At 28.5% G+C, this 24,720-nt stretch overlaps 2 protein-coding genes across 2 annotated transcripts; both read right to left on the reverse strand.

Annotated features, from left to right (window-relative positions):
* Window positions 1-7,961: 7,961 nt before the first annotated feature.
* On the reverse strand, window positions 7,962-14,030 carry LOC114419501 (protein POLLEN DEFECTIVE IN GUIDANCE 1-like). Its single transcript, XM_028385179.1, has 11 exons — window positions 13,539-14,030; window positions 12,620-12,759; window positions 12,228-12,331; window positions 11,701-11,789; window positions 11,498-11,571; window positions 10,957-11,113; window positions 10,682-10,849; window positions 10,463-10,560; window positions 9,890-10,012; window positions 8,767-8,835; window positions 7,962-8,675 (listed from the first exon to the last, which is right to left on the reverse strand). Exons 1-11 carry the CDS (start codon window positions 13,942-13,944, stop codon window positions 8,469-8,471), a joined length of 1,635 nt encoding a protein of 544 aa, XP_028240980.1. The 5' UTR covers window positions 13,945-14,030; the 3' UTR covers window positions 7,962-8,468.
* A 3,195-nt stretch (window positions 14,031-17,225) lies between these two features.
* On the reverse strand, window positions 17,226-22,688 carry LOC114419502. Its single transcript, XM_028385180.1, has 5 exons — window positions 22,090-22,688; window positions 19,913-19,965; window positions 19,669-19,746; window positions 18,789-19,386; window positions 17,226-18,200 (listed from the first exon to the last, which is right to left on the reverse strand). Exons 1-5 carry the CDS (start codon window positions 22,219-22,221, stop codon window positions 17,553-17,555), a joined length of 1,509 nt encoding a protein of 502 aa, XP_028240981.1. The 5' UTR covers window positions 22,222-22,688; the 3' UTR covers window positions 17,226-17,552.
* Window positions 22,689-24,720: the final 2,032 nt, after the last annotated feature.

The raw sequence follows: 24,720 nt of genomic DNA on the forward strand, positions 1-24,720 counted from the left end.
GTGCCCATCACACCTTCATTTCTCTTCTTTGGATATTACTAGTACTAGTATTACTTTTATTTGTATTAATTACTTGAAGCCAATTATTAATTCACTCGGATGGAGTTATTTAAAGAAAGAATCTTTTAATTTTTTCTATAAATAATATATGCATTGATAATATAAAAAAATTATAATATTATCTAATTATAAATTTTCATGTTTAGTAAAAAAAATTAATTTTTATAATAACTACCTTAAAAACTATCGTTAAAAATTATAATTTTTATTGTTTAATAAAACTTTTTACAGTTACAATGTTTGACTGTTAAGTTATTTTTCTATTTATATGATTCAAATAAATGGAATTACGAGTTTCTATCACTTAAATGCATTGAGTCTGTGTTTTATTATTGATTCTGTCAATTACTTTTTCCTTTATTTTTTATTTATTTATAATTTTCCCTAGTTTAGAGAATTATTGTTTAAAAATTAAGCATATAACCCTCCTAATATAGGAGGTAAATTGGAGTAACTAGTAAGTTTCCCATATGAGTATTTTTAAATTTAAGTCAAATTTATAAATAAAAAATTAAAAATATATATTATCATTAAAATGAATGTTCTATTTTGTTGTATTTTAAAAAGTCAAAAAGAGAAAAACTTTAAAAATTAAAGAAAGAATTATATAAATAAATCATTGAATTAAGACACATCATGTTTATTGGAATAATATCACAAAAGAAAATAGTATTGATTAAAATTACAATAATATTAAAAAAAATCTTTAACTTGATGTAATGTATCAAGTTTCAAAGTCAACAAAAAGTTTCAGAGATTCAAAAATTAATATTTAATATTTGAATTAAACTAAAAAATAAGAAATATGATTTGAAATAAAAAGTAAAATTAAATATTTGACTTAATGGGTAAAAAAAGGCTCATACAAATATTCTCCTTTAAAAATAGGAATTCAAATTTATTATGTGACAGTGGAGGGTAGATTTTAATAAATAGTTCTTTTTTCAGCGTTAAACGAGGAATATATGCTGTTACTATTCGATTAAATGTAAAACAGTATACAAATTAAAATAATTACAACTGAGAGTAAAGTTCTAAAACTATTTAATTATTTTAAGAGAAAGACATTTAAACTTTATATTAGTAAAAGAGTTATAAGACTCACTCGATGATAAATGAAGAAGAAAGAGACGGATAGATATCTGAAATCTCTTTCACTAATCAAACTAACAAATTAATTACTAGTATTTCTCAATAAGAAAATTTGTGTATTCTTTTTATATTACACATGTAATAGCATAGCATGTGCGTATCAATCCTTACACGGAAAAAAAAATAATAAGATGAAGAATAATTTTACTTATTTGATTAAGCATAATACTAATAAAAATCTCCATTGCTTGGAAAGTTTGAGCATAGAAATTCAAACAATCTGGAAAGGTGTGATTGATAAATAGACTTTCCTGACAAAGAACATCTTAAAACAAATGGTTGTGATAATTATGTTAGCCTAATCCTAATCCTAAGTTTTTAAAATTTTGCAGAGCACTAACCTGTGGTCCATTGTCTTCGTTGAGACACATGCTTTGATATCTTAAGAAAATACTAATTTTTTATTAATTATTAATTATCAATTTTTTTTTATTAAAAATTAAAATTAAAATTTTCTTTTTTTTATCATCAAATCAATTTTATAACTTCTTTTAAAAAAAAATACTAATACAATAGCATTGACAAGTGACGCAATTGATTGAATCATCAAAATTCATAAGCAATATTTGCCATGGAAAAGAGAGAGAGAAAACACGAATCTTAAAAAGTTTATCACCGTTGGGTTAGGTGTTGTCAAGAAAACCTTTGTTCAATGAATTGATGCCACCTAGTAGAAGTACTACGAATAATGACTAATTAATATTGTTATAGTATATGTTGATATATATATAATATACTCAATAATTATTTTAATACATGTTATTAAAAATACTAGTAAATATCTGGGGAAGGTTTAAAGTTGTTTATAGTATAATATAATATGTACACTGCATGCACCAATTTCCAACCATGACACCACCCGATTGCTGCGTTTGTCGCAAATCTCATAGGATGATAATTTGTTAGTTGCGTGCAAGTCACGTCCCAACACTACCAATATATTTGTGCTTCATAAATAAAACTTTTATTATTTTAATTTTCACAAAATATATTTTTAAAAAAGACAACAAATTTTGAATATGATTAAATTTCAGACCGATTCATGATAGATTAAAAGATTAAAATTTATAAAGATATTTCAAAAATCTCAGAAAATTAAAAGTTATTTTTATAATGATTAAAAAACTTAATTTCTTCCCTAGTTTGCCAATAGGATGCTGAATTCAAGGAATCAACAGTCGTGTTCTACATAAATGATGAGAGACAGACAAGATTATAATACTATGTCTGTGTCAAGGTCTTTGTTTTAGGGTTCTCATTGTCTGCGATTCAATTTCAATCCTGGACGATGCAGAGGACCACTTTCTTTTTATTTAATATCGAGAAAATTATTATTTTAGTATCTGAGATTGTGAAGCATTGCTATAATAGTAGTTAAAATTTTAAAAATTAAAATTTATTAGTCTTTGCTGTTAGTTCTGTTTGGAACTTGAATAATAGTAAATTATAAATCTTAAAGAGTTATAATTATAGTAAATTCTACATGTCAGAAACTAAGATAATAGTAGTTTTAATTTCAAGAATTTATTTAACATTTTCTTAATTTAATTTAAGGACTATTATGACAACATCACACATCTTTAAGGACTCAAATCTTAATTTATTCATTTAATATTAAGTAAACTATAATCTTTTGTAAAAAAACACTTAAATTATATTATTTTATGTCAATAAATATTTTTATTGTCATCATATAATTTATTTTTATGTTTATGTGAATAAGCATTTTTTTATTTTGTGTTTTCATTTTTATTTATTTAAATGTCAAGTTACCTCCGATACTAAAATTTAATTAGAACCCAGCTCACCAATAAAATTGTCCTATCTGATTTATCAAAGTAGAAAATTTTCCCTTTGCTTATCATTAGAAAAAAAATTTAGGATCATCTTATTCTTCTAAAGGAGACTATTAAACAGGGGATTCCTTTTCTTATTTATTTCTCTGCTTCTTTTTCTAGTTCTCAAGCTATTAATGCCTCCTTTTTTTTTTTGCATAATATAGTAATAGTGATGACTAGCTGGGGAAATTGACACTTAAGATCATATATGATATTGGATCTTTATCTTAGTCACAATTGTCAATTAACACGTAGTCAACGTAAGGTTTAAATGCACTCACATCATCTTGTGAAGTGAAGTGTGTTCCTGATATATCATTATCCACACATGAAAGCAATGAAGAATTTAAAAGTAAGCGCCATCATAATGCAATTTTGTTTTTCTTTCCTTTTGCCTTCTCAGGAGTTTCTGAAAAACAATAAAACGCATTATAAAGAGAGAGAGAATAGCAAACAATTTGTGTGTTCACCGTTGAGTGCTGTATGAAAGAAAATATGGGTAAATTATAGAATTATTAAATGTATTTATTGCTACTGACAATTTTAAAGAATGACAAATATGTAAAGTACCTTAGAACAAATTTATACCAACATCATATATAATGTTTGACAAACTAATAACCGTGTTCATTAATCAAATGATTCAGAATTTTAAATCTTAATTGTTTATTATATATGAAATAAAATATGTTGAGAATGAAATCTTGTTTTCTTGGTGTCTAAAAGAAGTAATAAAAAAAATTAAATGTCTGAATAACTATTCGTACAAGTGGAAGCAAATATCGTTAATTTTGCTATTAGGAAAGCTCAGTTCTTAACTTCTTATACTTAAATTTTCAGAACATCGCCTTCAATTGATCCAGTTGCTGTGCATATTGGATTTTGGAGGCAGAACCAAATCATATTATAATATTGTGAATGGCTGTGGTGCAGGGATTATAAATTTATAATACGTCGTGTAAAGGAGAGGGAAACCAACAAATTGGGGTCACGGGGATTTAATTATTTTACTTAAAACTAATCTAAATACTTATTTCTAATCTAAATATCTAATCATTAGTTTATGTGGATGTCTCTGTATGCACGCCGCAAGCCTATAACTTGTGTTATATCTAATTTTACCTAAGCTCATTCAGTTTAAAATAGGGTTAAATATAATCTTGCTTCTCTCTTTTTTTTAATATGTAATTTTGATCTTTTATTTTAAAATAAATTCATTTAGTTTATTTATTTTTAAAAATCTATAAATTTAATCATCTTATTTTATAAAATAGAAATATATAATATCTCATTTTTATAAATTTTATTCCATCAAATTCAAAGTCTTGATTGTTAAGATATTAACGTTAATTATAAGGTAGATTAAACAAATATTATCACTAAATTTTGGTCATACTAGATTAACTTCCTACCAATAAGGCTTTCGACTGTAATGGAATAACCAAAATGAAAGATTTGACAACTGAAGAATTAAATGTCTATTTTAATATAAAAGACTAAAATTACATATTTTAAAAATATAAAGAATAAATGTCTTTAATTTAAATTAGGAGACCGAAATTGTAAATTTTTAAAAATAAAAAAATCAAAATTATATTTAAGCCTTAAAAATATTAGATTTTAGATAATTTAATTTCTTTCTAAAATTTTCATATTGACAAGTATAATAACAACAAAAGATTTGTCATAGTTTGATTACATGGATTACATAACCGGGCAACATTATTGAATCAATTAAAGGCTAATTTCTTTTTATTGTTTGTTTTTTTACAAATTAAAAATGATACAATTTTTTTTTCTATTAGTATTTTAATGACATTTTTTTTTACATGTTCAAATCACATTATCTACTTTCTTTTATTTTTTCATAAATGGCTATCACTCTAATATTTCTTCATATTTATTTAATACGAGCAAATATTGATAATCCTTTCCTTAATCGTTATTGTTCCAATATCTTCTCCAATAAATTGATATTTACTTACATAAATATTGACTACTTTATTAAAATATCAATAATGTAATAATAATATTATTATTTATGAAATTTTTTGCTTACACTATTTTCAAGTTATATATTTGTTAATCTATTAAAATATCATTTTCATTAATCTATTTAAAAATTATATTTTTGTCCATTGAAAATATCTTACTATAACGTAACTTTTTAAATAGGCTTAGATTATGTCAAATTTTAAAATGATTAAATTAAACTTCTAAAAAATAAAGAATATGTCAAGAAGATGAAGTAAGTCTCAAAATTTAAATTCATTAAATATCATTGATTCATTATATTTTAGTGTTTTTTCATTTTGGAACGTTAAGATATAAAAGTTTTATTTTGATTTTTTGTGTTTTTAAAAATTTCATTTTGTTACATTAAATTTTACAAGTTTTATTTTAATTCTTTATGTTTTCAAAATTTTCATTTTAATTCTTTATATTTTCAAAAGATTTATTTTGGTGTTTTTTTTTTATTTTCGTTAATAAGCGTTAGTGTTATATTAATTTTTAAAAAATTAATTTAAAATAATATGGTTAAAAATTGAAGCAAGACCCAAAATCACTAATGCAACGTCAAATCTGAAGCTTCTTATAATTTTTTTTATCTATACCAGTGTTAGGGCCACAGACTATGAGGTAGTGCGATGGTGTTGTTTGGTGAATAGATGTTGTAATTCTAATTTGTTTGTTGATAGTGGTTGTAGATTTGATGGATGGTGGTTGCGTTGTTTATATTGTGATGATTATAAAATTTATAAGAAAGTAAAGATAATAAAAATAGGTGATTGAATGCATTTTAAAAAGATAATAACGATTCTTGGCGGTTATTATTTCAAAATTTAAAATTAACGATACACTAACGTTTGCTAACAAAAATTAGAATAAATGACTAAAATAAAATCTTCAAAACATAAATGATCAACATAAAACTTTGAAAAATATAAAAATCAAAATAAAACTTTTAAAACTTAATGTAACAAAATAAAACTTTTAAAACATAAAAGATAAAAAAAAAATTTTAAAAATATAAAAAACTAAAATGAAACTTTTAAAACTTAATTTACAAAAATAAAAAAACAGTAAAATATAATGGACTAATAGTCACATTTAGTCATTTAATTTTTTTTTTAATGCATGAGATACTGTTTACATCCTTTGAAAAATATGTCAAGAATAAAAAATACAAAAAAGTTCCTTTTTCAAAAACACGTTTATCGCCCTCTTAACATAATTTTCAATAATAATCCAAATCATAGTATTACTCATCTGAAACATAAGTCTTTGTACTAAAAAAAAAGTAAAAGGAAAACCTATCCTGAACTACCTCGGGCCTAAAACAATGCACTATTACTATCTCAGGACCGCCATGCACAGCATACAGTGCAGTGTTAAATATGCTATGCCCATTTGGTCAATGTTTTTATCTTTGGAGCAGCAATGAGACTGTAACGAGTGAGTGTGACAGTAGTCGTGTTAATTATGTCCTGTGCTATATCATCTCATAACAACACACATCTTGATATAAAATCTACATCAAATAGATTAGTTTAGACACGTCTAAATTTTATTTAATGGATTAAAATCAATTTATCGAAATAGTTATACTAAATTAAATTTAACAAGCAGACACTGAACAACATAACAAGTGTCCCAACCATCACTCAGTGTTTGAGTCTCACACTACTCTTGCCTCTTGTCTGGAGTTGATATTTATTAATAGTAGTATTCAGTTAATTTTAAATTACTGTATTCTCTATTCTATGCACCTTAATTGTTTATTAAATTTCATCACTGAAATTGTTACAAAGCTAAAACTAGGGTATTCTTATTTTTTACCTAATATAAACAATAAAGAAGATAAAAGAGAAATAATATAAAATTCATTCATTTCTTCATTAATTGATTTTCCTAAAATAGATATACATTTATATAGCCTTAATTAATACTAATCACTAATCATTAGATACTATTTATCCATATGTTAACATCTCATTACTTAAAATAAAAACTATAATTTATAATATAAATATCTAAGATTATCCTACATAATTTTTTAATTATTTAATTTTGGAGCATATTTAGACCATCTTAACCGAAATAATTGCATTTATTACAAGATCACAACATTGAAGGTTTAGTTCTAGTAATTTGCAAAATAAATACTTGAGTTGTCTCTATCTATCGGTCGCTGCTAAATTATCCTCAGCTGTGCCTTTTTTTATATTATTGTTTTATCCTTTTAATCTTTTTAATTTTTACTATCTTGCAGTTAATAACTACGGTATTCTCATCGGAAGTATAGTGCTTAGTATAATTGTAATTTGAACATGTGGATGTGTGCCTATTATAATAACCACATGTTTGTCCATCTCCAAACCAATACCCCGTGATTTCGAGAATGGTAACAGCTAAAACATGACGATTATTATATAAGAGTAATACACAGACCATGCATTCCTTGGTTATTTCATCCATGGTCTATATGATTACATTTTTTTTTTGTTTCTTTAAAGAAAATAAGTTGCAATTTGCAAGCACTCGGGAAATAGATTGTTTAATTGAGCAAATGTATAGAGACGAAGTGCTAATAGAATAATATTGGGTAAATTATAATTTTAATTCTTTATAATTTTAAAAAAATAATTTTTGTCTTTCCAACCGTTAGTTAACTGAAAAATAAAAAATAAAAATTGATAGAAATATAACTTATGAAATTAAGTAATAAATCACTAAAATATTTTTATTTAATTAAATTTATAAATACTATTTTTTTATGTATCACTGGTCAAGAGCTATTGATTTTTTTGAATTATAAAAATTTATAATTTAAAAAAATGTTTAATTTATAGTTATTTTAAATTTTATTTTATATCATTTTATATAATTGAATTTTTTTAACTATACCAATTTATAATTAAATTTCATAAATTAATATATAAATTCTTTGCTTAGTTTACAGGACGAATGAAAATGTAGGCAATGTTACATACACAATCTTTTATAAGCCTCAACTGCACAGCTTTAAGCCAAAAGAAAATTCAGTCCTTTACATAATACTACTACTGCCTACGCTTCAAAGAACTCTCGCGTGAGCATAAGTGTATGTGCTTCCTTGGTGCTGAAAGTTACAACTTACAAGGATGCCAATAATGCACAGCCAATAGCTAAATGCTCGTGTTTTGGAAAATTATTTACTAACAACAAAGTTGCAAAGGAGGAGCCCATGCAACCTTACCTTCAAGTTAAAAAACCAATTCGTTGAACTTAAAGCTGTTCTCGTGTGTATCAAGCGCTGATAATGAGTCCAAGTCAATACTTTATCACATGTTCTTTCCACATGCACTCTCAGGCACAAGCATAGGAATCCCATAAGGCCATAACAGCAGACAGCTTAATTTAGTTGTGTTCCATAAGTTAATCAGCATGAAGATGTTGCTTTCTCCTTTGACAGCGATTAACATACCATCTGGCATGCTTCTGTAGAACCATGCCAATTAGAACCTTGAGGCTTGTGAGCATAATGTAGGTTATTGCTGAAAATAACAGAATCCAAAAAAGCCTCCACCGAAGGGGATTGTAAGGAAGGTTAGCAGCGTAAACTGGAGCCAGAACTCGAATGACCTAAGAACAAGAAAAATGGGGAAAGAAATAAACAGACATCCAATACGCAGCCGTAAAGCAGGGAGAAAAAGGACACTAAATTCATGCTTACCACACATGCTGGAGCAAGGGGGACAAAAGTCAACTTTTTCTTTGCACCCTCAGTTTGCATATGTAGAGTCTACAAAACAAAAACAGCAGTCAGTCATATTCTAAAATGTCCATCAAAGAAAATAGACAAAAAGTCACAGCAAATTGTAAGACAACAAATTAAAGATCCAAAATTTCTTTATTCTTGACACGTGACTAGAAGGCTTTCTCAAATGCCGACTAATACTGTTCTCTTTATGTCACAAAGATATATGCCTATACACACTCCACTATATGAGAAACTGCTACAAATCAAGCAATTTTCACGATTAATTCACTAAGGGATTGTTAGGCAAATGCGTGCACCGATAATTAATGGGGAGAAAAAGTGTTGTGATGCATTCCATAATTAGCAGAGATTTTATTCTGTAATTAATACAGATTTGATTTTTTTTTATTTGTACAGATTTTGTTTCATTTTATTTCTTTCCTTAATTAGGTCACTGGCAGCTTATAAAAAAGTCTTGTATTCACTCTTTGAAAGAGAGAATTACAATAACATTCAGATTATTATCTTTCAAGTAAAAGGTTTTGAGGGCTTATTGGGTTGACATAGTAGTTCAATTAAACTTGTTTGATGAGGAGCATAGTAGTTGGTCTGAGAAAATTTGTTTGATGAGAGCCAATTAAACTTTCTGTTCGTTCAATATTAGAACCACTTAGCATCAAGAAGCTTTCTAAATTATATCAACACATCAGATAAATAATATGGTAATGAAGCCTGAGAAAAATAGTGGCTTGAAAGTGGGGGGAGGAGTTTAAAAAATTTAGAGGAACTCAAGTATATTTCGGTTCTTCCATGCCAGCCAACAGAAAATTAGGAACACAGGAGTCCATACAGCCCCTTTCTCTTCAAAACATACTGCAGGCTGCAGCTAATGATTTCAAAAGCATTTGCAATTAAGTATGGAAGATGTTGGTACATTTTTTGAGTATGATTCACATGAATCCCCTGAAAATTTAGGCTTTGAATAGCGACTAGAATAGTATTATACCAAAGTGGTTCCAGCTATTTATGCTCTTTTAAGCAGTAATTACTAATCATATTGCACAGCTAACATCCACACAGAATCAAACTACAATACCTGTTTACATAGGACTTCAAGAAACTCAGAATATGCAATGGGGGCAATGTTGTTGAATTTGGCGATGAATGAATGCTTGATAATATCAATACCCATTTCAAATAGATAAACCAAGAGGATGTTCTGCACCACAGAATATAACTGTGTTAGGGGCAAGACTGAGCCAAGCACGGAAATTTATTTCCACCTGATAAACTTATGCAATATATATCAGGTGCTATAATTTTAAATAGGCTTAATTGTAAATTTTACCACCCAACTTTCATGATTTCGCAGATTCTACCACCTAAGTTTTCTTTTTGGGAATTTTACCATTCAGCTTTCATCATTTCATGAATTTTACAACCCAACTTTTTGATTTTTGCACATTTTACCATTGCATTGGTAACAAAACAATGTTGTTTTGTTTTTTCTTTGACATTTTTTTTGGTGATATGTCAACGGTGATAAAATGTGCAAAAATTAAAAAGTTTGATGGTAAAATTCGCAAAAAGAAAAATTGGGTGATAAAATTTGAGAAATAATGAATGTTGGATGGTAAAATTTGCAATTTAGCCTTTTAAATAATCTTACACTGATAAAGCTTCCAAACCAGGGTCCTTCTGCCTCCAGAATATTTTGAGCCAAAACAAATAAGATAAATGCTGAGATGTGGAATCTCTCTATGGAATCTGCTAGTCAGCAATAAGATAAAGAGACAAAGAAAATAATGAAAGAATATGAGACAAAATAAAAAAAAAAGGGGGATTTACAATGCAATCAAAGAAAAAACAACTAGGAAAGATAACTCACCAGAGTACACCATACTGTGAACATTATCCCTACTATATCCCTTAAACACATAGCTTTTGATCTCAGCAAAATTATTTGACACAAGCAAAGCTGGCAGGGCATTGTAGTGAGAAACAATACAGGCTGATAAAGTGATTGCCTGAACTAATAAGATAAAAGAATGAACAAGTACAACTAGTCAAGGAAAATAACCAGCATTTTTGTTTTATCCCTTGCCTTCATAAGATGAAATAATTACCCGTAAAAAAAATTATCAATCAAAAGAAAAAGGATATTTGAAGCAACAACAGCTAAAACTTGGTCAGAAATAAATCTCCATATCCAGAATTTCATACTTTCTGTTTCTGGGGGACATCGTGCAAGTTCTTCTGCTGAATGAAATAACATTGGCAATACATCCCCAATAAAATTTTGACATAATTTATCAAATATCTGCAAGAAGATTCATGGACCAGTCACTATAAGTTTCAGTCCAGAAGTCAAGATAGTTATGACCCTATATGCAATCAGCATAAGACCAAAAAAGACTCCTCTCACTCCTAAGCTTACAATTTGAGTAGTTGTGATTAGAGAAATGAATTGTTCAAATACCATTCATACTTTCATACTTTCACGATTCTCAGAGCAAAATTCCGCCCTTTCATATCATGGCATATCCTCGTGGTCACACAAGTTATGGCTCACTAACCATGGAAAAAATTCCAAACAATAAAAGCTAATTCGAATATTCATCTAGATTTACAAACAGAGGTCCAGAAATTTGGCATGTATGGAGACCTAATTAAAACCGAGGTTCAAAGATTAATTTATGCTCACCTCTAACATATTGTAGATCACATACAATTTGATTGTTGCTTGACCACGGATCATATGATATATTAAGCTGATATCTAAGACAACAAAAATTTAAAAGCAGGGAGCTTAAAACAAATTTACTATAACAAAGTAACGAACTGAATGTGATCAATGTAAAAAGGAAATATATGAGATAAAGTTATGGAAGCATACTATCATTATACCTATTTGCTGCAAAACAATGACTCCACAAGCCATAATAAGAAAACAGCCAAAATCTGACAACTCAATTGTAGATGGCCTCTTGAACTTCCTGCCATGAGCATTATAAGGTCAGAGTGTAAAACTGAAAATCCTGAAAAGCAACCACATATTTTAAAACAGAACATGAACACTATAAAATGGGAGATTGCTTCAAATTCTTCAGCAAACACTGGACCAAGGCAATGCAATTATAATTAAAAATTCAGGCATATATCATTTAGAATGTCTCGTTAAACCAACTGTTTAATCTGGGTGACATGGATAGAAAAAATCACCCTGTTCTCATTCCCTAAAAAACTTACGATTTCTGAAACTGAATGCTAAAAAGATTGCACTAGATGGACAAAGCTTAATTAATTCACAACTCTGAACCAATGAAAATGATACTGCGGGATTAGTCCATTATCTAAATCCTCAGTCACAAGCATAATTAACATAAATTAAAGTAGTATAAATAAGAGACGAAAATTGAAGAAAGACGACAAACCTTGTTTTCAGAAGCCTCCAAATGGTCATCGCTATCCTCATGGGCATGATAGTTAATAATGACAGAAATGAATTGAAGCAGACAAAGAAACCAACATCTATAAGCTGCAATAATGCATTCCACGTTTGAGAAACCATGACACAAAATGTAGAATGTCTTAACGGAAATACACAGCCATAAAATAAGTAACATGCAGTAGGTGGACAGTTTCAGGTTACACCCCTTCCCTAAAACTTCTACATTTTATTCTGATCAGTTAATTATGAAGGAAAATTCAGCATCTAAATACTGGACTGGAGTATACCCATAGATGACATTGTGAACTGCAAACAGAGTTCCTTTTTATTATTTTTTTTCTTTTTCAATGAATTAAAGGAAAGTATACCAAATACCAATTCACATCTCCATGGCAAGCGGAAGATAGTGTCATACACTCTTTCTCGTCCCTTTTCATCACCAATAGTTGTTGTGCTCCACACAGAATTTCCATGGTACAACTTCTCCAAAACGTACGACACAGGTGACCTCTTCGCTGAAAACAAGTTGTACAACATAAATGCCTTAACAAAACAAGACACAAATTAAAAGGCAGGCAACAAACTTGTGGGTATAATCAAATTACAGGTCTACCATCGTTTAATGAACAGATGAAACATAAGAAGAAAAACAGGCCGCAGCATTTATTTTTCAGTCTCACACTACATTACATGCATTCACATCAATTGTTACCTAAATAGCAAATGGTCTATGCAACTATCATTCAATAACAAATTATTGTGTATGATAAATTTGTAGACTTTTATAATAACGATTTTAAAAGTCATGACAACATGATTTCTGACTTGTTAATAGTGTATTTTTTTTACAGAGAAATTAAACTCTTACTTCAATATCAAGAAAGAATCAACATAACAGTTTCAAAATCTATCATATTTAAAGCACTGCTGGACCAATCACATAGCATCATGCTATTGCAAGTATAAAAAGTAAATCAAAAGACACGAAATAAATAAATGAGATAAGAGGCATAAATAGTACTTCCTTCCCTAATTATTATAACATTTTCAACTAATTCATGTTCTTTAAGAAAAATAGGTAATTTAGTTAATTGTATTAAATCTGTCAATTAATTGTACTCTTATTTCAAAATTACTCTTTTTTATCTCTCTTGATTGTTTCTCCTTAATATTTGGAGATAGAATAATTAAGTAAAAATAGAAAGAAAAAAATAATTAATACATCTAAAATTAGAAAATGTTATTGTAGACAAATAAATTTATGAAAAATTATGACCAGCTAGATTCTACTCACGAATCGAATCATTTGCCAAGACACGCTTTAACTCCAACGATTCCACCCTCTCTGACGTTGCCGTTGCAACCGAACTAACTTCCGTCACGTAACCGTCACCAACGGCTGTAACCGCCGATTCTCCGAAACTATCGCGACCGTTCACGCTTCTCTGCCTTAGCTCACCGAAACGGAAACCTTCGCCGGCGACAGCGGATTTACTCTCTTCCGGTTTAGGTTTGTCCTGGCACACAACAGTAGCGTGATGAATGTGAGTGTTGAGCTGGTCAGGGCCATTGGGGTAGCTGGTTTCGGAGGAAACGGAAGTGGTGGCTCTGCGCTTGCGGTTCTTCTTCCGATGAGGAAGGGAATTTGACGGTGAAGATTGGGGTTGCGGCGGTGGCTCTGCGTCGCCGCGGTGTCTCATTTTGACTTTTCCTGTTTGGTCAAGAACTAATCTAAGTATTCCAACTTACATGAGTTAAGTGGCGGCGGTAGTGACATTGTCGAGTCGGATGATCCAAATTTAAATTACTAAATTTATTTCACTGTAGCTGACTATCATTTAACATGATTGTATGTAAATTGTGCATTCAATTTTAGACTACTTTCTAACCTACTTCTAATATTATAATTTTTAATTTAATAAATTTCAATTAATCACATGTGTTGTTAGTATATCTCTAAATTTTATTAATATAAGCATTTGTTATTATATAAAACTATTTGATCATAAAATCATACTTTTAAAATTCATTTAACTAAAAAGTCAAGTTTATAAGATTCAATTTATTTAAAATAAATTTTGTCAACCAAACACTCAATTAATTAACTTTGACTACTCTCTAAGCTAGTAGTAGTATTATCAAGCCAATGACTCAGCTTTGAAGTCCCAAGTCGTAGAATATTATTTGAGGGTAAATGTTATATATATATATATATATATAGTAGTATTTTTTTAAGATTAAAGTAGTATATTATAACTAAAATTTATAATAAATAAACATCTTTAAATATAAAAACTATATTTTGTATTTGCAATCAACAATTAAATTGTAATATAAAACTATTTTTAATTATTAGTAATTTCTTTTACAAAAACCGTTAGAATCTAGTTGTGTGCTAATGTAGAAAATAAACACCTACTAACGTGAGAGGAAAGAAAAAAAATATTGGAAATATACAATTAAAAGAACAAAACTCCCAATTATATATTTCAATTTATTATATATTAATAATTTTTTGAAGAAAATTATCTCTAATAAAAGATATATGTAATCTAAACAAAACTAAATAAATAAATAAAGCAATAAATTTTAGTTAATTATTTTTATTTTGAGTAGTGTTACATAAGCAGATAGAATTAATAAGAGTTTGGACATCAGTCACTTAGATTCAAAGTTTATTATTGAGATCATTGAGATTTTTTTCTTGTTGAAAATAATATATTTTTAGTCGAAAATCATGAAACTAACCCTTCAAGTGTAAAGATAATGGAAATAGATTTTATTTCTCTTAACAATGTATTTTTCATACACACAACAAAAAATCAAATTTTCATCAACATGTTTAATGAAGTCACTCATCTAACATCTATGTTGTTGAATCTTGTTAGAAATGAGATGACTTATATGCTTTATTGATAACTCAAATAGGTTAAATTAAAATGTTTCTTATGATTGGTTTATTATGATTGGTTTAAAAGTAAGAATATTTTAAAAAAAGTTAAAATAGGAAATCACGACAATTAATTAATTGAATAAAAAATGATATTATAATATTTTTAGAAAGTAGTCGAGCATTGTCCCCCCAAAAAAGTAGTCGGGCACAAACTTAAGCATAATATTTCAAAGCACTAGTTCTTTTTCTTTTCGTTTTGTTTTGTAACAAAAAATGGAAATTTAAACTCTGATATTATGGGTTTTCCTGCCCACCAATTACAAGAGCCAATCATGCTCAGACCTACAAGCATACATGGTACAACATAGATATTGACTAATATAAGTAATATTTGTGATAAAATCAAAATATGTGTTATAGGGCCAATGAATTATGAATGTGAGTTTGAGTTTGGGAAATTTTTCATGTGAATTTAGTTTCATCTATGCTTCCTTTATCACTATATTAATTTCTTTTCTCCACCAGTTTAATTGTGAAAACCATTTCAAAGAGTACAAAGAGAGAAATATGGTTTCTAGCATCTGTGACTGTGAGGGTAAACTTTACTTGAGAAAGGACAAGGAGAATAACGTACAAAAAAGCTGCGCACCATACGTACCAGTTCCATACCGTAGTCCATAAAGTGTCTTCATAAATCAGTTTGGTTGGACTAATCCATAAGGGAATATATACTAAAATAAGTGTCTAGATGAAATAAAGATTCTTGAGGAACACTGATACTTATGTTGGACTTGAGACATAAAACTATAAAGGTGGTTGTTAGAATTTTTTTTTTTATGTTTTTTTAGGAGAAAGTGCCATATTCACATCAAGTGGAAAAACTCTGGTAAACTAATGGATGCATGATCTATAAATATATACTAAAAATGTTAAAATTAGGGTAAAAAACACTTTATTCCCTTTAAGTGATTGATCTAGTTGTACTTTTTACTTTCTTGTATCAAATTAAGCATAAGACCCGGTTATTTTAATCTTTCCTTTCCATCTTCTATCTTAAAAGTTAATAATTATCATGACTTTAAAAAAAAAGTTAATTATCATTGAATGTACTATGCATTTGACTTTGAGTACATAAAATATACTTAAAAGACAAAAAAAAAAGTCCACATATCAAATCTTATCAACAACCTGGACATGCCTATATTTTGCTAAACCAATAGTGAATAAAGAACAAATCCCAAAAGGGAAGAGTTAACTTGATAGTTGTTAGTGACATGCATAAAGAGAAGTTATAGGATCAATTTGTTTAATTTTAAAATAAGTGTTTAAAAAAAATACTTATTTAATAAACAAATAGGATTTGTTTTTTAAAATAAGAAAAAATATTTTTTAAAACATAAATCATTTAGATAAATACATTAAAAACATAAAATTATTTATTTTATTAAAATAATTTTTTTCAGTAAATAAATTTAAACAAATTAAGACTCGATAAAGTAATTTATTGGTATTGGCTCATGGTAACTCTTCAATTTGCATCATGGAGATGGGGGCCTCCACCCAACTCTTGCAGGTTACTTTCTTTTTCTTGCTACAATTTTCAAAAAATTTCAAGGATAGAAAAGTCGTATAAAGCGACAGTATATGACTATGAGCTGAAGAAATTAACTTGGGACATCTAAGTCATAAGTCACACCAATAGTAATTTTATCTTCAAATATATTTTTGTAATGAGAAGTCATATGCACATTAATATATTCCATTAAAATTAACTTTTAAATTAGACGCAAAAGAAAATTTTCAATAAATCAAAATATATCCTGCTTAATTTAATATTTTAATATATAATACAACTAGACTAATAATGTAAGAATATATAAGTACTCTTTAACCCTAAAAATCAATTTCCTCTTTTCTCTTGTTACAATAATTCACTTCTCCTTGGCCACGAGTATTGGATGATTAATTTGGTAATCAAAGTCCGATATTCAATAAACTGAATCCTTATACCAAATTGATCAAAGGTAGAATAAACAAAAACAAACAAACAATCACAAACATGGAGTAAAATAATGACCCGGTTTGTTGTAATATGCTAATTCACAGGAAGTTATGAATTTAAATTAGTATACTTCTCTTTTGTTAAAAACAAAATTCGCATTTACAACTTACAAAAGATTTACTAGAAGTACCTACTAATGTTTGAAATTTTGTCTAGATTGGTTACTATAATTTAGAACTTTTTCTTGTTTTTGCTTTGATTCATAATTTTAGAACTGCTTAATATCATATATTGGAAGTAGCCACTACTTTCCCTGGTGCAGCTCCTTCTGATTGCATGAAACTTCATCCTTCTGATTTGCAAACAAAAAAAGGGTTTTCTTTGTACAGAGACCCTTCAAGATGGCCAAACCCTCACTTTGCTCTCCTTCTTTTCCTTTCATTCCTTGGTGTTGCATTTCTCTTACCTGCACTTTCACGTCCAACCTTTTTTGCTCTACCACCAAAAGCTTTCTTGACGGATTCCACTGAAGGTGGAGATTCGACTTTGTTAGCTTTCTTAACTGCAGCCGAGACCCTTTCAGCTGGTAGAGAATCCACTTTTTTAGCTTTCTTAACTCCAACTGAGACCCTTTCAGCAGAGCAGCTGCCACCAGCTACCTTTGCAACAATCTTGCGATTACCAGGGCGCATGCTTCTGACTTGCACTGAAGGATCATGCACAAGCGAAGTGGAACAAATGCTTCTGACTTTCACTGAAGAATCACGCATAGGCGATGTGCTGAAACACGTGCTTCTGACTTTTGCAGAAGGATCACACACAGGTGATGTGCTAGCACACTCCAGTTTCTCTGTCAATGTTTTGATGACAAGGTCTCTAAGTTGTAGAGCAGTTTTGTATTCCCGAGTGTTCTTGGAGTAGAATGCTAGAGCATTGTTGCTCAGTAGTAGCAAGTCTCTTAAAAGTTCCACCACGGACTTGATTGTTCCGTTGCAGATTCTTGACTTTATGGTCTCAAAGTCCATGTGCTGCCGGATCAATTGCTCGTATTTTCCTCGCTTCTGTTGTAAAAAAAAAAGTGGTGCATAATGTATATCAGTGCTTATTCCTTGTCTCAACTCAAGGCTTAAATTAAATCCTATTTGTTATTGCTAAACAATTTCAAAAGGAATAACTATTGGAATCAGTTCTTACTTGGGATCACTATTGGAAGAAGTTAACATGACTTTCAGCGATAAGAACCGATTCTTATGATTAAAAAGCATTTTGAGATAATATGTAAGACTCATTTGATGTTCTTACATGATTGCACCATTGGAGAAAAAAGATTTTAAAGTTTTTAAATCTAATGTGGCAAGATAGGACCCACTAAAATGAGTTAGGAACCTTAACTTTAGGTGCACTATTGGAGATGTTCTAAGTACATAATTATTTTATGTTTCTCTCTCTCCCACTCCTATTCTTTTCATAACAAGTGCACCTTAAAGAATAACGAACACCACAAATCCACTAGTCTATAAATAGCCTTCTAAGATCAAGAGCATGTGCATCTAAGAAACTAGTGGACCTATCATCAAAAGCATTACATGGTGAGAAAAGTTAAAAGCCAACTATAGAAGAATAGAATGGGATCTCTAAGTTACACATACCTGGCTATCATGCTTATAAGAGAAGGCAGAAGCACCTTGAACTGTCAAAAAAGAATCTAAGACCTCCATCAAATCTTTAATTCCAGCCTTCTTCAAGTTTGCATTCTCCTCATTCATACCAGAAGATTTGACAATCTCACCACAGTTGCTGATAGAACTTTCTTTACACACATCAGCTGAAAAATCACTTTCTCTTGCACTTACTTCATTAATACTTCTGCCACAATCCTTCCTCTTTCTCTTCCCTCTCGGTTTTTTCAAACACCCTCCCTGTCCTTCATATACAGTGTGAGTTGACTTATCTACATTTAAAACTTTCTCCTGTTCAGTAGACGCTGAAACTTCAGGCTTGGTCCTCACATATTCACAAGATGTTGCCGGAACCTGGCATTCATGAGTCCAGTTTGTCTTGGTTTCATGTGTGAAACTCCCAGCAGATAACCCATCCTTTGACATCTCTTTTGCAGAAGTGTCGACTCTATCCAATTTCTGAGAAGGAACATGTAACTCTGGTTCAGCCGAGCCATTGTCAACATGGCAATCATCTCTTTTCTCATCCCTCCCAGCCTGAAGGGTTTCAAGCTTTGACTCAAGGGACCTGAAAACAAAGATATTGTTGAGTATAAACTACACCCAAAATGCTGGCAATCAGAACTGTGAAAAGTGATTTCTACACTAACTAGCTCTTGTGGTCAAAATTGCACCACTGCACTGCCCTAGGGGCGGTAGGGTGTAGTATGTGCAAGCTAAACAATGAGATTTTTTTAACATGTCAGTTAGCAAAACACTTGAAAAATTCGACATTCGTTGTGTTTCAAAAACATCACTTTGCTGTCTTACAAAATCTCAGCATACAGATAAATATGACCATACAACTAACCCAATTACTTCCTCGGATAGCTCCAAATCTTTCTTAAGCTCTGCCACTCTTTTCTTCTTAAGCTCCTCAAACCAAGACCTGAAAATGTCGCGTTACCAAAATACAGTGAGAGATATAACACAACTTATATGCCGTCTCCAGAGTGTATTTCATCAAGTCTAAAGCTAGATATGGATGTATTATCAGATTGCGAAAATTTAAATTGAGAAAGAGAAAGAGAGAAAAAAAAAACAATTATACTTACGTGCAACCCCCAGGATACTGCTGTTGCAACTCTACATATTTGGCTTTACAGACCTGCAAAAAGAAATACCTCTGTCAAATAACATTGGCTTATGTTTCATCAAATAACCAAAATTCACATTACTTAGGATTCTAACCAACGCAAAATGAAAAGCTATATCACACGCTCTAATAACACAACTCCTAGTTGTGCCACCTCAATGACTCATTTCATTATTTTAATACTTGAACCAAAATTTCGTAACCCTTTGGACATTTTAGTATTTTACCCAACATGGGCATGCTTTATATACTAGGATTTATATGTGTCATGTGGTGCTGATTGCTAATGCCAGTTATAATATCACCCGATTAAATTGAGCAATAGAGTTTGCGCCAACTCAATCACCATATACAAGTGATGATGCAAAATCCAACACACAAACACAGTTTTTTTGGGCGTCTCAATCGTTGTTTCGCATATAATCATAACATTTCGACCACATTCTCTGATATACTTTTTTTTTTCCAGGTAAATGTTAATTGATATTCTTAGTGTATTTGTTAAGAAACTAAAAAATTAATAAAATACACAAAATTACATTATTCATTAGTTTTTTAACGCTTTCAATATTTATAATAAATATTTTCTTATTTTAATTTCTTGCGTAAGTAAGAAAGATCCTTTTTTATCATTAGAGAGATTAATTAAATTTATTAAACAAGATGTGGAACCCGTGAAAAGTCTAGTCTAAAACCTGGGTGACTAAATAAATTCATTTTATTTTATATATATTTATAACAGAATTTTCACCGTAACTATAATAAAAAAAAATTATAAGTCAATGAGTCAGCCAATAATAATGACCCGTAACAAAGAAGTTGAACAAAAAATTAAATTATTAACACTTAATTAAGTTTTTTATACCAGAAATATAAATCGTTTTAAGATACTTAACAGTGAACTTTTTCAATCAAGTACTTAAAAATAAATTTCATTTCATTTTTACGATTTCCGTTAAGTGATGATGTTACAGACGGAGTGTCACATCATCACATCTTGTCACATAAACTTTATTGTCACGTCATTACCTATGACGTGTCAATGAATAGACGTGAAAATACGACACTTCGTTTATCACGTCATCATTGGATAATTTTTTCAATTAGATATTTGATAAAAATGAATTTTTAAGTAGTAATATGAAAATGACCTATCTTTTAAGTATGAAAAATTTATTTAAGCAAATCTAAAAAATACTTTTTTAGTTAACAAATAATAATAAGGAGTTTTATCAAAATAAATAATTTAATTTAAGATAAAATGATAAATTTTATTATTTTATTGAAAATAAAATAAAAATGGTAATCGTAAATTTAAGTTATGTTTAAAAGTAAATCTTATAAGTCAATAAGAATAAATCATTTCTTACATATTTTTATATGATCAAATGTTTGTAAACTTGTAAAAAAATTAAAAATTAATTAAAATAATTTAATGAACATATATGTAATTTACTTTTATATAAACTTGAAGAAACTTTATCTTATTTATTTTATTAAAATAATTCCTCATTCAAAATAAAAAATACATTAAATTAAAAAGATATTTTTTCATTAGTAGGAGTAAAAAAATACTATTTGAAATTTACAATAATCCACCTATCAATTTATCATGTTTAATCAACTCAACTAGATTAATAACATAATATTAAAGGTAAAATTAATGAGTGAAGATGCGAATATTTAATATTTGAACAAAGTTAAAAGAAAATCCAACAAGATCAAATTGTGAGATGTATATATGTAATTAAGGAGATATACATGTGTACATCGATCATAAATTACAAAATATCAATTTTATATCATTTAAATAAGTTTTTTAAGTCATATATTAAATAAGTTTTATTTTAATTCTCTTCCTTTAAGTGATGACAGGATAAAGTGTTAATTAGCAACACATCACTGAAGGGGATGATATGACAATTGACTGCACGAAAACAACTAATGATAAATACTAAAATGAAACTATTTTTTTTTTAAAGTGTTGAAAAAAATATTAAATAGTAATATAAAAATAACATATATTCCAAACATAAAAAAAATTAATTAAGTCAATTACTAATATATAATGTTTATTCTTGAGACAATAATAGATAAATAAATAAAATTTAATAATAATTAATATAATATAATTACCTCGGGTGTGAAAATGCATGGTGAAACGGTTCGGGTCTTGAGTTCGGCGGCAATGACGGTCCAATCTCGGATTCCGTGCCGGGAAACCGCTCCACCGAGGAGAAGCTCCTGCCAGGTGCTCCACGTCACCATCGCCGTAAACGTGTACGCTCCAGATTAAAATAAAAAACAACCACCTTGTTTAATAATAATAATTTTCAGTTCCCCCTAATCTTACGCGCCCGGCTCACTTTAGCAGACACCGCCCTCGTCAAAAAAACGCTACTCCCCCGCCCGACTAGCCCCACGGCGACGGAGAATAATAAAATAATAACAGACACAACGCAATGGAACGAGGAAAGAGGTTTTCCGCGATGTAGCGGGTACGAGGTGGTTTTCCGGCGGAGAATTCAGGAGAGTGGCGGTTTTGATTTTTGGTTTTGTGAAAACAAAAACAAAATAAATAATAATAATAATAACAATAATTAAACGTTAGGAGATGATGGAAATTTGAGAGAAGGTGGAAATGTGAAAAAAATAAATATAAAAAGTGAAAGGACACATCATGATACTACTACAACAACAACAATGGACGACGACAATCGGGAATGTCGTGTAGGCTTTTGTATTTTCAATTTCTCAAAACTATTGCGTCTCTCTGTCTTATATTTTTTGGGGGAATTTTGACCCAAATTACCATTTTGCCCTTTTTTACTTTTTGGTTTTTCCTCATATATTCTTTATTGGTTTTGTCTTTCGCGATTGCGCGCTTTTGCCCACTGGGAAAGTGTGGGTGTCCGAAAATTTGAATTTCCGTGGTTGAATAAGGACAAATTTCTGGTCTTCTGTGTAATTATGGTAATACTATTCCATATTCTAAATCTACTTTTTAATTCTCTTATTTTCTTTTTTTTTAAGTTAATTCTCTTATTCTCAAATTTGAATTTCCGTAGTATTAGTATGTTTTTTTTACTATCTCCTTATAAAGAAAAAATAAAAGTACTGAATTGAATGTCTTAAAAATATTAAATACATTCAATACTTTACTATACAAACCGAGTGAAATGATATAGGAGCATTTATAGTTATTTGATCAATATTATTAAATGCATTTAATACTTTTTTGTTTTAGAGTAGGCACTTAATATTTTAAAACGTTAAATATAGTATTTTTTTTTGTATAATTTCTTCATAGAATAATAGGAAAATGTGTAAGAAAATACAATAATACTATTTTTTTCTATACCCAAAAAAAATACTACTATTCTTCATTTGTCCATTTTTTTTTCTCAACTGAGGGTCATGTGGTCTGGTTTCTGTCTCTCTTTTTATTTTGCATCATCACGTTGGGTAGGTTGTTTTATCATTGCACGTGTTGTAGCACACGAGTAAATGATATTTATACACTTTTATGTTCATAAGATTTTTACGTAAATAATTAAATAACACTTTAGTGAAATTATTTTTTAGAAAATAATGGCTTATTTATTTTAAATAACTATAAATTTAATTAAAAAAGCAAGTAATTATTTCTCAATAATTATTTTAAAAGTTCTTATTACTTTTTATTAATTTATTGTGCAAATTCATCAATTCTTTTATATTAAATTTGTTGTCATTAATGATAATTATTTTAAAAATCATATTTATGATGATTTCTTATTAGTTCACTGTATGATTTTTTTATATAATAATAGTGCATAAATATTAACTTTATTAAAGTCAACGTAATGACATAATTTATTTATTTACCATAAACAAGTCATTATTTCTCATCATTTTTTAGGCTTAAAATCTAATTTAAAGTTTTTTTTTACGGATAAAAGTTTTAAAAAAATTGAAAGTTGTTGGAAAGTTTTCTTTTGTTTGACATCCACATCATGAAGATTTCATTTCCAATAAGCTTTAAATAATGTGTTCTTTTATTTTATTTTAAAAATAATTTATTGTTTTTATTAGTTTTATGAAAAATAGTTATAAATAATTATTTTCGTCAAAGATCATTATAAACATAAGACATTTTTATTAAAGGAGTAATAACATAAAATTTTTTTACACTATCATTTATCTCCATCCCATAATAATCGTGGTCTAAGAAGAAAAAAAAATATTCCAAAATAATTATCATTTTAGTTTTTGAATATAATATTAATTACTTTTTTCTCTCGTATCCCTTATCATATTAATGATATGAATAACAAAAACAAAATTAATTAATGATGAAAAGGTTAAAATTTGTAAATTTATTATTCTCTTTTATCCATTTATTGATTTGTGTAAAACAATTTAGAACAACAATTATAATGAGAAAGAGAATAATCTATAGCAAAAAAAAATATTGATATCATTTAATAACAAATTATCATATATCATCTTAAATTTATTAACTTTTATAATAATTATTTAATTAAATTGTAATTTTTGGTTACCTTATAAATTAAAATATGTGATTTTACATGTTCTATTTCTAAGTCAAGACATTTAATCTTATTTTTTTCATAATAAATAATTTTGGTCCTTAAAAAAAATTTTGATAGGAGTTGAACTTATGACATTTTATTTAAAGACAAAGCAATTTAAAGATAAATAATAAATCATTAAGACATTTACTTTATTTAGTTATTTTTGTAAATTTTACATGTATGATTAGTC

This window comes from Glycine soja, chromosome 7 (genome assembly GCF_004193775.1).
Source record: "Glycine soja cultivar W05 chromosome 7, ASM419377v2, whole genome shotgun sequence".
In the NCBI taxonomy this organism is placed as follows: domain Eukaryota; kingdom Viridiplantae; phylum Streptophyta; class Magnoliopsida; order Fabales; family Fabaceae; genus Glycine; species Glycine soja.

Coding starts and splice junctions, on each gene's coding strand:
- LOC114419501 (XM_028385179.1), bottom strand. CDS start 13,944: ATGAGACACCGCGGCGACGCAGAGCCACCGCCGCAACCCCAATCTTCA. Junction 11,790..12,227: donor TGGAGGCTTCTGAAAACAAG/GTTTGTCGTCTT, acceptor TGCTCATGGCAG/GAAGTTCAAGAGGCCATCTA. Junction 8,676..8,766: donor CCCTTGCTCCAGCATGTGTG/GTAAGCATGAAT, acceptor TCTTGTTCTTAG/GTCATTCGAGTTCTGGCTCC.
- LOC114419502 (XM_028385180.1), bottom strand. CDS start 22,221: ATGGTGACGTGGAGCACCTGGCAGGAGCTTCTCCTCGGTGGAGCGGTT. Junction 19,966..22,089: donor CATGCATTTTCACACCCGAG/GTAATTATATTA, acceptor TTCTTTTTGCAG/GTCTGTAAAGCCAAATATGT. Junction 19,747..19,912: donor CAGTATCCTGGGGGTTGCAC/GTAAGTATAATT, acceptor CGACATTTTCAG/GTCTTGGTTTGAGGAGCTTA.